At 44.9% G+C, this 13,914-nt stretch overlaps 2 protein-coding genes across 2 annotated transcripts in view; one reads left to right on the top strand and one right to left on the bottom strand.

The window, feature by feature from the left end:
- gltpa (glycolipid transfer protein a) overlaps positions 1-1,207 on the bottom strand; it is a 38,468-nt gene extending 37,261 nt beyond the window's left edge. The window contains exon 1 of the mRNA XM_085961327.1: positions 954-1,207. Within this exon, the coding sequence (XP_085817453.1) occupies positions 954-1,056 (103 nt within the window). The 5' untranslated portion in view covers positions 1,057-1,207. The remainder of the gene's footprint in view (positions 1-953) is intronic.
- Positions 1,208-5,455: 4,248 nt separating this feature from the next.
- tchp (trichoplein, keratin filament binding) overlaps positions 5,456-13,914 on the top strand; it is a 29,217-nt gene continuing 20,758 nt past the window's right edge. Inside the window, exons 1-4 of the mRNA XM_085961329.1 lie at positions 5,456-5,632; positions 7,183-7,382; positions 10,579-10,789; positions 12,640-12,696. Coding sequence (XP_085817455.1) covers positions 7,192-7,382; positions 10,579-10,789; positions 12,640-12,696 — 459 coding nt within the window. The 5' untranslated portion in view covers positions 5,456-5,632; positions 7,183-7,191. The remainder of the gene's footprint in view (positions 5,633-7,182; positions 7,383-10,578; positions 10,790-12,639; positions 12,697-13,914) is intronic.

The following is a 13,914-nucleotide window of genomic DNA, read 5'->3' on the forward strand; positions in this document are numbered from 1 at the left end:
ATAAGAAAAAGACTCGAAAGGCTTACATTTATATCGCGCGCCTTTCACGACCACCGGACGTCTCAAAGCGCTTTACAGCCAGTGAAGTACTTTTTGAAGTGTAGTCACTGTTGTAATGTGGGAAACGCAGCAGCCAATTTGCACACAGCAAGCTCCCACAAACAGCAATGTGATAATGACCAGATAATCTGTTTTAGTGATGCTCGTTGAGATATAAATATTGGTCAAGCGACAAAACAGGAAAAAAAAAACACACCCAACCTTTCATGACCGAGCCCTTTAAACTCCACAACTGTTAAGAGCGGAGAAACGAAGAGGGGCCACCCCACATTCAGGCCAAACCAGGCCAGGCCGGGCCACCCCACTAGATGCAGGAAGGATGTTCCCGATGGCGGGGGAGTCCAGAACCAGGGGTCACAGTCTAAAGATAAGGGGTAAGCCATTTAGGACAGAGATGAGGAGGAATTTCTTCACCCAGAGAGTGGTGAACCTGTGGAATTCTCCACCACAGAAGGCAGTTAAGGCTAATTCATTAAATATATTTAAGGAGTTAGATATATTTCTTAAGGCTAAAGGGATCAAGGGATAGGGGGAGAAGGCAGGGACAGGGTACTGAGTTTGGATGATCAGCCATGATCGCATTGAATGGTGGAGCAGGCTCGAGGGGCCGAATGGCCGACTCCTGCTCCTATCTTCTATGTTCACATTCAAACCAGGCCGCCCCCATCCCAGTCTCCACTCCTCCCTCATTTGAGACTCGCTCACTTTTTTTTTTGAGCTTTGCCCCGCTTCGAAATGCCTCATATAACAAATTTTAAAACAGGGGGAAAAAATCTGTGAGCCTTTATCTGTGACTCGGAGTCTCGCCCCTGTTGCTGCGGCCTTCACCCCCCTCCCCCGGACCTTGCCCCCCACCCAAACGGCCCCATTCCCCCGCCCGCGGACCCGCTCACCGAAGAAGGGCGGCAGGTAGGATACGCTGTCCAGGAAAGCCCGGGTGTCGATCTGCTTGTCCGCCGGGAGTTGCCTGAACTGGTGCTCCGCTAACATCGCCATCGCGGAGAGGCTTCCTTTCCCCCTCCACCCCCGGGGTAGACACAGCCGGCGAATAAAAAAATAAATATATAACCCGGCGGACAGGCGCCGAGGAACTAAACAGCGCAACCTGCCAGACCGCGGCACACCGGACCTGGCCGGGGAACACCCATCCGTGTCATAGCAACAGGAGAGGGACAGCTGGCCAATCACATGCAGGCATTCAGGATAAACCAGCCAATCTATGCACACGAGAGAACAGCCAATGATTAATAGCGCTGTGGAGAGATTGAGCCAATCGTCTTCAGGTAGAGTGGCCGGCCCGCTCACACTGCCAACCAATGGGCAGTAGGTTCTCTCCTCTTCTAGCCAATGGCATTTATGTGCCCGCATTACAAGTTTATGTGGTTTTATGTTAAATAATAACTTTTATAATATTTAAACCGCATTATATTACAGTGATACAGTAAGTAATGCCATTACATTCATAAGCACAATTATATTCTATTATACTAAGTGCAGTAAATACATGAAAAAGCCCCCTCTGCCCTCTCAGGTGAATATAAAAGATCCCATGGCACTAGTTGAAGAAGAGCAGAGGAGTTCTCACAGGTGTCCTGGCCAATATTTATCCCTCAATCAACATCACTAAAAACAGATTATCCGGTTATTATCTCATTGCTGTTTGCGGGATCTTGCTGTGCGACATTGGACTGCTGTGTTTCCTACATTTCAAAATCACCTCATTGGCTGTAAAGCACTTTGGGACGTTCCAAGGCTGTGAAAGGCGCTATATAAATGCAAGTCTTTCTTTCTTTAGTTGGTGTATATTAGACGTTCTTTTGCTATCCTAAATAAAGTTTGCTTTAGAGAAATCTAGGTGAAACCTATAATGCAGAGTAGAACCAAGGTTCAAAAAATGAATTATGTTAGGAAGCAGAGATTTGGTAATGCCAATTTTGGGTTTAAAGGTCTGAAGATTGCAAGAATGGAAGAGTGAGAAAGGTAAAGAACTGAGATCCTTAGAAACATTATGAACAGTAACAGACATATGAACCCTAATTTCAAAATAGTAAGGAAGCAGTGAAGAGGAAGAGTCTATAGGATAGCATATTTGGAGTTTAGAAGGAAAAGAATAGGTTAGAGGAGCACTGACCTTAATAGTATTAATAAGGTGGTGAAAGAAAGATTTCAATAAACGGAGGGATGTGGTAAGACTCCAGGTGAGGGACTGCCAGATAGATGACAGTCTTTTTCTTGTATCCTGTCCAGGAGAGATACTGAGAGAGCTTTACTGGATTTGAGCTTCCATCCCATATCCTCTCCATCAGAAAGACTGCTTACTTCCATTTTCGTAACATTCCCCGTCTCCACACCTGTCTCAGTCCATCTTCTGTCGAAATCCTCACCCATGCCTTTATCACCTCCAGACCGCTTATCTTTTTGGTTCTCAGGGCATCCCAAGGTGCTTCACAACCAATAACTTACATTTTGAAGTGTAACCATTGTTGTTTTGTAGGCGGCAGCCATTTTGTACACAGCAACATTCTACAAACAGCAATGAGATAAATGACCAGTTAATGTGTTTTGGTGATGCTGATAAAGATGTAAAAATAATAGAGAAGTGATAATGGGGGACTTCAGTTATCGTAATATATACTTGGAAAAAACAGTGTAAAGGATACAAAAGGGGAGGAATTCCTGAAATGCGTACAGGAGAACTTTTTTGATCAGTATGCTTCCAGTCCAACAAGGAAGGAAGCAGTGCTAGATCTAGTTCTGGGGAATGAAGTAGGCCAAGCGGAGCATGTTTCAAATTACTGGCAGCAAAGGTTAGTAGAAATCTGGCTGTCACTCCCCTCAAAAAAGACTGTGGATGCTGCATCAAAATTGAAAACCTTTTCTCCAAGTCAAGGATGAGGTGTAGAATTCCAGAGTGTAAATTATAATACACTGGTTTTCTAAATATGTCATTTGTGCGTTGAAAGAAGGGCACCAGAATAATTCAAATATCTTTGGCTTCATTATAAATTTGCACAAAGGCCTCAGAAGAGCCGCAACAGGTGGAGGAACCCTCCCCACGGATTCGACACACCCTGGACCTGTGGATAAGATACCTACTAGTGTAAAACAAATATTTTAATGGCTGATAAATGGCAGGTAATATTTGTGCCACACAAGTGCCAGGCAATGACTATCTCCAACAAACGAGAATCTAACCACCACCCCTTGACATTCAACAGCATTACCATCGGCGAATTCCCCACCATCAACATCCTAGGGGTCACCATTGACCAGAAACTTAACTGGACCAGCCACATAAATACTGTGGCAACAAGAGCAGGTCAGAGGCTAGGTATTCTGCAGTGAGTGTCTCACCTCCTGACTCCCCAAAGCCTTTCCACCATCTACAAGGCACAAGTCAGGAGTGTGATGGAATACTCTCCACTTGCCTGGATGAGTGCAGCTCAAGAAGCTCGATACCACCCAGGACAAAGCAGCCCGCTTGATTGGCACGCCATCCACCACCTTAAACATTCACTCCCACCACCACCGGCGTACCGTGGCTGCAGTGTGTACCATCTACAAGATGCACTGCAGCAACTCGCCAAGGCTTCTTCGGCAGCACCTCCCAAACCCGCGACCTCTTCCACATAGAAGGACGAGGGCAGCAGGCGCATGGGAACACCACCACCTCGAAGTTCCCCTCCAAGTCACACAACATCCTGACTTGGAAATATATCACTGATTCTTCATTGTTGCTGGGTCAAAATCTTGGAACTCCCTACCTAACAGCACTGTTGGAGTAATTTCACCACACGGACTGCAGCGGTTCAAGAAGGCGGCTCACCACCACCTTCTCGAGGGCAATTAGGGATGGGCTATAAATGCTGGCCTTGCCAGCGACGCCCACATCCCATAAACTAATTTTTTTTAATGGTATTCGTCAAATTCAGTTCCTCCATCTGAAAAAATACAATTCCTTTAAACATTTCTAATTCCTTGATCAAAGCATTAATTGTAATCAATGCATATCTACAGGGGTGCAAAACTCTCTGCACACCCACATACTCCTTGTTCTTTTTCCGTGGTGTCCAGTTTATTCTTTACAACCATCACTGCAAGTCCTGACGAGATAGTCATCTTTGATGGTAACCTAGACTTCTTTTCTCAGCTCTCCCTCGTTTTTCATAAGATTTGAAGGAACTCTAATTGCAGTAAATCCCCATTCTGGACATTTCATTTTGCGATCGCCACCAACAATACTAATTAAAGCTGGCAGCCAAGAAAATAATAAAAATAAAGCCTGTTATTTAATATGCAGTATTCTTCAGTGTGTATATTATGTAAGGTATTTTTGTCCATTATCCCTTGTCACTAGTTAGGTGGAGAAAAAGCTCCTGAATTATCAACAGGGAATCATCCTCCTTTTTTAATATTTGACAACTTAGAAGTGCTGCACATCCGAAGTTTCACAGAATCATTAAATATTAAAGGACACAAATACAATATAATTGAAATCAGGACAAGTAATTATGTTTACTTATCCAGGGAGACCGTCATTTGCTCAGGAGAGTGAATATAAGTATGACCTAGCAAAGGTCTTCTTTACATATGCTGTAATTAGGACGTATTATTTACTCGTGTTAAATATTTATGTAGTTTGAATAATTTAAATGGGGCAAATTCTGACAATGAATATGGACTGAAAAGTACACTTTATGTGTGTGCATTACTGGTCCGGAAAAAATCTCATGAAATTTACAAAGGCTCTGATAAATATTATGAAAGATTATATTCAGTTTCACGACTGATTATTAGTTTAATCGAACACAAATGAGACTCCACATGATGAGAAAAGTCAAGTAGAAAATATAAGATGGATAAAGGGGGCATAACACACAAAACAAGGAAGAAATACTACAGCACGACCGGAACATTTTCAAAGCAGTTTTAATAAAGGCTTTCATTCAGATTCATTAATATTGCAAGAATGTTAGGCGTGACACTTGTAGCCGTCTTTATTTCTTTTTAAAGTGACATTCCATCAAAATCATTCATATTTCTTCTGATCAAAACGAGTGATTGCCGCTCCTGATGAGTGACATTCAGCAAGCTTGCGAAATCACTGCATTTTATCTGCTTCATGCTTTTCAGGCCTTTTTGACCAATTTGTCTTTTCTACCTGACATCAATTTGCCAAATTTTATTTTCTATTTTAAAAAAACGGTATATAGGTAGACAAATAGATAACGCTGCGTTGGCCCAACACAAAGCCGTGCGTGCATCTGAGCGTTAATGCAACCGGACGCAAACTTTTCCTCCTGTTAGAAGCGGAGAGATTCTAGGGTCAGCGCCGGCGGTGCTGAATCGATGTTTCGAAAGCGCGCTTCTCGGACGGGGGAAGCTTTGATTTGAATGCGCACAGGATCCGTAGACTTTGCGGAAGTGGTTGGCGGTTGCTATGGGCGACGGGGCCAGCGGAGTGCAAACGGTGGGAATTAATGGCGGCGCCAGACTGAAAATAAAATTAAACCTGGCCGACAAGGCGCTCGGTTCAATTTGACTGTCGGGGGGTCCGTGTCTGAGACCCTGGGTACAGTATTTTATTTCTCCCTTTGCCTCGTGTTTCTCACTGCCCGGTTCGGGGGCCTCACAAATTCAGACTGGTCTATTGGGGCCTTGTGTGCAGAAATTGCTCAGTGTTGGCTCACCTTGGAAACCAGAATAAACCATGTGTTAAAGGAAAAAATATATAACTGGGTGTTGGAAACTGATGTAAATTAAAATTGGAAGTGATGTCAGTGCATGCAATGCTGTAAGGGATTTGATTCAGTGAAGGGATTGTCTGAGTTTAAATCTACAACTGTCACATTATGGTGGGCTCCAGCAGTCTATAAAATTGTGATTTAAAAAAAAATTCATAATCTCAAATTGCTTCCCAGTGATTTGTCAGCATCAGTTGTATCTCAAATAAAAACAAAAAATGCTGGAAATATTCAACAGTTCAGGCAGCATCTGTGGTGAGAGAAACAGAGTAAAAGTTTCAGCTCGATGGCTTTTCGCCAGAACTGGAAAAAGTTAGAGATGTAACAGATTTTAAGCAAGTGCAAGGGGCAGGGAGAGGCGGGGGAGGAAAGTACAAAAGGGAAGGTCTGTGAGAGGGTGGAAGGTGGGAGAGATTAAGTGACAAAAGGGATGATGGTGCAAGGCAAAAGGAGATGGTAATGGAACAATAATAAAGAAATAAAGGATGGTTCTAGAGGAGGTGTAAATGGAAATAGCAGAATCATTAACAGCTGCTGTCCAAAAATATGGGGGTACAGGCTATGATCTGAAATTGTTGAACTCAATGTTGAAGGCTGTAAAGTGCCTAATAGAAAGATGAGGTGCTGTTCCTTGAGCTTTAGTTCAAAATTCTTTCCTCACACATAATCCGAGATTGGAAGGACAAAGTCTGTAACTGTATTTATACTGTTCAAGTGAACATACTGTGGCATGAAAATTTCACACAGCCATTACTGGAATCCTAGTGCCATAGACACACAATGAGCAACTGTTAACCATCTCAACAATAGCCTTGTGGTACAAATGCCATAAATAAAATGAGTAGTCTAAGACGAGGATTGAAACACATAGTCAATCTTTTCCCAGCTGATTGAGATTGTGTAAAATAAGCAGAAAGTATGCCAAAGATTTTTAAATATCAGATTGGATTGAAGCCTGTGGAGGCCTGGATTTGTACACATCTGCTATTTCTAATAATGCCAACTAATAACTCATAATACATTGCATCTTTCCTATGACAAAAGTTCAGATAAATTTTACAGTTACAAATAACACTGATTGCTCACATGCTGGCTTAGTTGATGAATGGGCAATGTTGGAAAATGTACTTGTGTAAGTGAAGGATAGCCCACTGACAATCACTGTCAACATTAGCACATGAAGAGTAGCATTTGAGCAAGTTACCAGAGTGCTCTTGTCACATGTGGAATGTGCCCCATCAAGAGACAGCACTCACAGGACAGATTAAGGGAGAAAATTGGGGGGAAAATAATATATTATGGGTCGCCTTTGCAAATTCAGAATTTCATCGCACGTTTTTAATGTCACTTGACTGCTAACTTTAATTTGATTCCATAGGTCCCAGAGATGGCTTTACCCACGATCCCTTCCAGGTGGAGCAACCAGAATCGAGTGCTGGAACAACATATTGTTCGTCAGCGGGATCAGGAGGAGCGCCTTCGCACGCAGTGGGAGCTACATCGTCAATACTTCAAAAAGCAAGATGTCCGGAGCAGTAAACAGGCGCAGTGGAGCTCAAGGCAGTCTTACCAGCAAAGGTAGAAAACAAAAGTCTGAGTTTTTATTAGGAGACTATCTGGAGTTGGGTATCTCTGCGTGGGGAGTGTTAAAGATACTTCTTTAGAAAGGTACAGATAGTAGCTAGTGGGTCTGTATTCTATTTTTTTTCTCTCTCCTGTTCTGAAGGAGCTGACTCTTGCTGGGGTATGATTCTAGAGATGCTAGGTGACCTCTGGTACCTTAAGGTACCATTGTTCATATGTAAGCCTTGAAAATGAGTGGGCTATTCTAACTTGGGGGTATTGCAACAAAGTTCGATCTTGTCTTTACCCAATGTTCAGAAGTTCACTTTCTTGAAGCAATAATGAACAAGAGTCCAGGCTGGTTAGGTGTCATGAGCAGGAACCCAGGGTGACTTATTTCCCCCCCTCCATAGTCCAGGGTTCTGGCACACTTACAGAATCTCTACTGCTGCTCCAGCTAAGATCAGCAAAGTCAGTGTGGAGCAGGGATCAAATCTGTGACATTTCTAATCTGTATGCCCTCGTGTCAGATTAGTTACAAAAGAACATTGTGTGGGATGGGTGGCATAGTTGGTTTGAATGTTATTTGGAACCCAAGTTCAATTCCAGCCATGACTGGTATGTCTTCTATGTCTGAAGGCCACAAAAGTCCAGTTTCCCAGTGGAGGCACGTGGACAGTATAAAACTACACCTGCTATGAACCAACAAAGAACTCGCGACTTAAAGAACAGATGGTGGGTGGAGAAAGCGCAGGAGATCCAGCAGCTAGCCGACAACCACGATGTGCGTGGATTCTTTAGCGCAGTCAAGACCATCTACGGCCCAAGCACCCAAGGCCCTACCCCACTGCAGGCCAAGAACGGAGAGCGACTCATCAAGGACAGGGAGGCAGTCCGTGCCCGCTGGAAGGAGCACTTCGAAGATCTCCTTAACCGCGACTCTGTCTTCGACGCGAGTGTCCTCAACTCCATCCCACAGCATGCTACCCGCCACCATCTCAGCACAACCCCAGCCTGGCATGAAGTTTAAAAGGCCATCCGACAACTGAAGAACAACAAGGCCTCAGGAGCAGATGGAATCCCCCCCAAGGCACTAAAACATGGCGACGAAGCACTACTCGCGTGAATTCATGAACTCATTTCTCTTATCTGGAAGGAGGAGAGCATGCCAGGGGATCTCAGAGATGCCGTAATTGTGACCATCTTTAAGAAAAGTGACAAGTCCGATTGCGGTAATTACAGAGGAGTTTTCCTGCTGTCTGCCACAGGGAAAGTCATTGCAAGAATCCTCCTCAATCGCCTTCTCCCAGTGGCCGAAGAGCTCCTCCCAGAGTCGCAATGCAGATTCCGCTCACTAAGGGGCACAATGGACATGATCTTCACCGCACGTTAATTACAAGAGAAATGCAGGGAACAGCACCAACCACTGTACATGGCCGCCTTTGATCTTACAAAGGTCTTCGACACTGTCAACCGTGAGGGATTATGGAGTGTCCTCCTCAAATTCAGCTGTCCTCACAAGTTTGTCACTATCCTCCGCCTGCTTCACGACGACATGCAAGCCGTGATACTGACCAACGGTTACACCACAGACCCAATTCACGTACGAACCGGGGTCAAGCAAGGCTGTGTCATCGCACCAACACTTTTCTCGATCTTCCTTGCTGCAATGCTCCATCTCACCCTCAATAAGCTCCCCACTGGAGTGGAGCTAATTTACAGAACAAACGGGAAACTGTTCAACCTCCGTCACCTCCAGTCCAGATCCAAGGTCATCCCATCCTCTGTCGTCGAATTACAGTATGCAGACGATGCTTGCGTCTGCGCTCACTCGGAGGTCGAACTGCAAACCATCGTCAGCACCTTCTCCGAAGCGTACGAGAGCATGGGCCTTACACTAAACATCCGTAAGACAAAGGTCCTCTACCAATCTGCCCCCGCCACACAGTACTGCGCACCCCCCCCCCCCCCCCCCCCCGATTATCAAAATCCACGACAAGGCCTTGGACAACGTGGACCACTTTCCATACCTCGGGAGCCTACTGTCAACAAGGGCAGACATCGACGACGAAGTCCAACACCACCTTCAGTGTGCCAGTGCAGCCTTCGGTCGCCTGAGGAAAAGAGTGTTTGAAGACCAGGACCTCAAACCCGGCAATAAGCTCATGGTTTACAGAGCAGCAGTGATACATGGACCATGTACAGCAGGCACCTCAAAGCACTGGAGAGGTACCACCAATGCTGCCTCCGCAAGATCCTGCAAATCCATTGGCAGGATAGGTGCACCAACGTCAGTGTTCTTGCTCAGGCCAACACCCCCAGCATCGAAGCTTTGACCATGCTCAATCAGCTCCGATGGACGGGTCACATTGTCCGCATGCCCAATACGAGACTTCCAAAACAAGCACTCTACTCAGAGCTCCGGCACGGCAAGAGAGCCCCAGGTGGGCAGAGGAAACGCTTCAAGGACACCTTCAAAGCCTCCTTGAAAAAGTGTAACATCCCCACCGACACCTGGGAATCCCTGGCCCAAGACCGCACAAAGTGGAGGAGAAGCATCCGGGAAGGCGCCGAACACCTCAAGTCTCTTTGCCAGGAGCAAGCGGAAGCCAAGCGCAGGCAGTGTAAGGAGCACCCCACCCACCCGCCCCTTCAACCACCATCTGCCCCACCTGTGACAGAGACTGTAGGTCCCGCATTGGACTCATCAGTCACCTGAGAGCTCATTTTTAATGTGGAAGCAAGTCATCCTCGGTTCCGAGGGACTGCCTAAGAAGGAGAAAAAGACACCTGCTATGTCATTTAATCTGCAATCTCATTGAGAAAGGCCACAAAGCTGGCTGGCCCTGGGAAATAGAAATGTCATGTTGGCACAGTAGGGGTTGAATTTTATTTTAACGTGATTGGCATTAAGGCAGTTTGGTGCAGGTTAAGCAGCTTTATTTTGTGTGACCCACAAACGTGCGATGGTGACCAAGTCCAAAAATGTGAAAATGATCTATTTCCCTAGCTTGCCTCGATTTGTACAAAAAAAACCTTTGTTGCATGTTTTAAAAAAAATAAATGTAACTTTTTTTCCTAGAGTAAATATCAGTTGAGACTGGGTATTAAGTTTGGAAATTAAGTGCACGGACACCAGAGCTATTGGATTGTAATCTTGTTCCTGGCTGTAAGACGTGGGCATTTAGGCATACCTTTCTTTCTTTGGCAGTATGGCAGCGTACCACCAGAAGCGCCAGCAGGAGGAAAAATTGCGTAGCCTGGAGCAACGACGGAAAAAGCTACAGAGCTTGCTGCAAGAGGAACAGGATCTCCTTGAAGCAGAGCTCCGTGATCTAAGGGTGGACGCAGGTTCCCTCATCCAGGAGGCGAAAGAGAAGACCGAGGAACTGAAATCTGCCCGCGAGGAGCGCAGGAAAAAGGTAGGAACTGGGTTTCGCTGTAAACACCCGGCTTGGAGCTTCCAGGTGGCCTAAATAAATGCACCACCTCGTGTGGACTTGAGCCATACTGACCAAGAAGGTCTCTGATCTGTGCTGAGTTAGCTGGTCTCCGTCAAATAGGAGCTGAGGCGCTACAGTGGCCATTGGCACTGGTGGGTAAGGCAAGCGGGGGAGAAATCAGCCAGCTTGTCATTGCTGATCCAACGTCCTTGTCTGGAAAGTGTGCTTGTGTACATCGGGCATGGTTGTTACACCCCCCCGATGGAATACCCTGATGACATTCAGTGTCAAGGTGTACACATCAGGGACTGCAAGTGGCTATGCGTTGCATGGATATCTGGGAATGAGTTACAGGCTGTAATCGAATCAATGCATTAAAAAAGAATAATGGATACCTGGGAATGATCTACAGTGTGTAATCTAATCAATGCATTTGCGTGGCTTTATATATAGAATAATGGATGCCTAGGAGTGAGTTACAGGTTGAAATCTAATAGAGATTAGGTCTGTGATATCCTTAGAGCCCCTTACAACAACAACAACTTGCATTTATATAGCGCTGTTAATGTAGTAAATACACCCAAAGGAGCTTCATGGAGTGCTATTGGACAAAATTTGGCGCCTTGTTATGTGTCATGTGCTACATTTCAACTGGGAAAAGCCCTCACACTTGAAATAAAATAAACAGCTTAAGGATATTTGCGGGAGGATGCAGTAGTTGGTTGGAATATTATGCTGATTTTTCTTCTTTATGGTTTTCGTCCCTTCTCTTATGAAGGCAATGACTCGTGCTGGGGTTCAGTTCTAGCAGAGCCAGGTCAGAGAGAGTCAAAATTTCTCTGAACAAAAATAAAAGAAAATGTCTGTTTTTGCCCATAATTAGTGACTTGCTAAATTGCAAGCTCAGAAATTGTTTTTTTTTTTAAAGCTGTGCATTCCTACAATTCCATTCATGGGTAGTTAATTACAGAGAAAAATAGGCATTCTCGAACATAGGAATGATGATGGACAGGTAAAAATCCTCTGGTCCATCGAGCCTGTGTCCCACACAATTGCGGTACCTTGTGTATCACAACGTATACACTCCCCACCTCACCCGAAAGAATGTGATCTCCAGGAAGAGGTTAAAAAACACAGGCCAATTTGGGGGGGGGAAAATCTGGGAAATTCCTCTCCAACCCATCTAGGTGATTAAAAGTAGTCCAGGAGATCACTCTGGCTCTGAGACTTTTAATCAAGAGGAATTTCAGGCTCTGAATGTCAGTAGGCTATTCATCCACCAAGAAGGGGTGCTGTCAAAGCCAAGCCAGAAACTCTCTTCACCCGATGTCCACATAAGTGCACTTTCCAGCAGGAGTCACTTCATAGCAATCGGGCTAGCAATCTTGGCTGACTTTTCTCCTTCCAAGTCCAGGGGCACTGTGATAAATTGGAATGCCCCTATTGGCACCCAGGCTGCGATCACCTAACTCCGCGCAGACTAGGGATAGGACCTAGTACCGTCCTGGTGGGTATTACTAAATACCACATTTACTGAGCCATCAAGGGAGCCCTGATCTATAAATCCTTCATGTTTATGTTGCAGCTGCTAACTAACCCAGCTGCTTAAAATGGGCAAATGTTTAATTGCTATAATTGTGGTGCTTCTGGGACAGTGAACAGAGCTTTTCACACAGAAATATTCACACCTTGATTTCCTTAGAGTGAAGTAGCTTCTTTTCTGCTGGCAGTTTAGTTTTGCAGCCGCCATTACAACAATGTTTGACATTGGAAAATGATGTTGGATGCTATGTAATTGGCACTAAACATTTCTGCGCCTCTGTTCTCAGGTTGCTGAAGAGCTGTTGTATGAACACTGGAAGAAGAACAATATAGAACTGCGTCAAGTGAGTAGGGAGGCCATCTCACCGAGCAGGTAAAGCTGGCTTGAGGCATCTGTCCCAGTTGTCGATACCTGGGAGTCTCTGGTGGATAGCAGCTTCAGCCTGAACACAGTCCTTTGAGACTATACTGAGAAGGGGCAATGGGCATTTTATGTTTTTTGTCTTTTTTTTTTCAATGATAGCAAAGCCCCAATACAGGTTAAGGTTATGATATATCAGACATGCCCAAATAGTTCTCTTTCATAGTTCAGAACTCCGCAGCATGAAACAAAAGGACTTCTGGCCCTTGCACGAGATCCAGGACCAAGCTGTGAGGTGAATTTTTGGCAAAAAACGATGTGGTTGTAAGAGGGGTGGGCTTCAGTTCAAATGTAGTGTGGGCTGATGTAGTCTATCTTCTGTGGAAGTTGATAAGCAACAGTGGTAAAAGGAATTTTAAGAAAGCTCCATCCGGTCTTAGTAGACATTGTTCTTATTTAAGAGTTTTTCCCCTCCTTCCCTGAAGGAACTCATGTTGGGTTATGGGTTCACTTGCACTGGCAGCTCTCCAGTATCTCATCCAATTTACTATTCTTCATTTATGAGCCAAGATGTTGAGTCTCGGTAGGTTTATCAACCTTCGGGTAGTGCAGCATGGTCAAGCCTGATCCTTTCTTTGTCTAGTGTCTCCACCAGAGCACTTTCTAGCAGGGGTTACCGGATAGTGATCAGGAATGAGGACTTTTGACTACATTTTCCACGCTGTCTAGCCCAGGGGTTCTGAAGTATATTTTATTAATAATAGAAACTGGAGTCACTATCTTTTGAAGTTGAAAAGACTGGTCAAAAAAAATTACATATGAAGGCTTCAGTATATCGTTATTTTGCCTCTTGGCTCAGCTCCACTGTCCCAGCTCTCTAGCTGGTCTCTTACTTTCCAAGAAGAACTTCCTTTGTGTTTAAAGTTGGGTCCCTGCATTGCTGTCCAGCGGGGATCAGTTGCTTATTATGAAGGAGCAGCACTGAGACTTGATGTTTCCTTTGGTACTGGATTTTATCAAATTCAAACCAACAAATCCAGCTGACAGTTCTGACTCCACACGGAGTTTATAATGGGAGAGTCAGGCTAGTTTTTGCAGTGAAGGATGTCAGTTGTAGCAGCCTGGAATAGCTGGACCCTTTGCACTTTTCAGCTCATGAAGAATGCTGCTAGAGTGAAATTTTATTTGAACTCGGTACTGG

The sequence above is a fragment of the Somniosus microcephalus genome, chromosome 19, assembly GCF_052327205.1.
Source record: "Somniosus microcephalus isolate GS21.2 chromosome 19, FLI_Smic_1.0, whole genome shotgun sequence".
Taxonomy (NCBI): domain Eukaryota; kingdom Metazoa; phylum Chordata; class Chondrichthyes; order Squaliformes; family Somniosidae; genus Somniosus; species Somniosus microcephalus.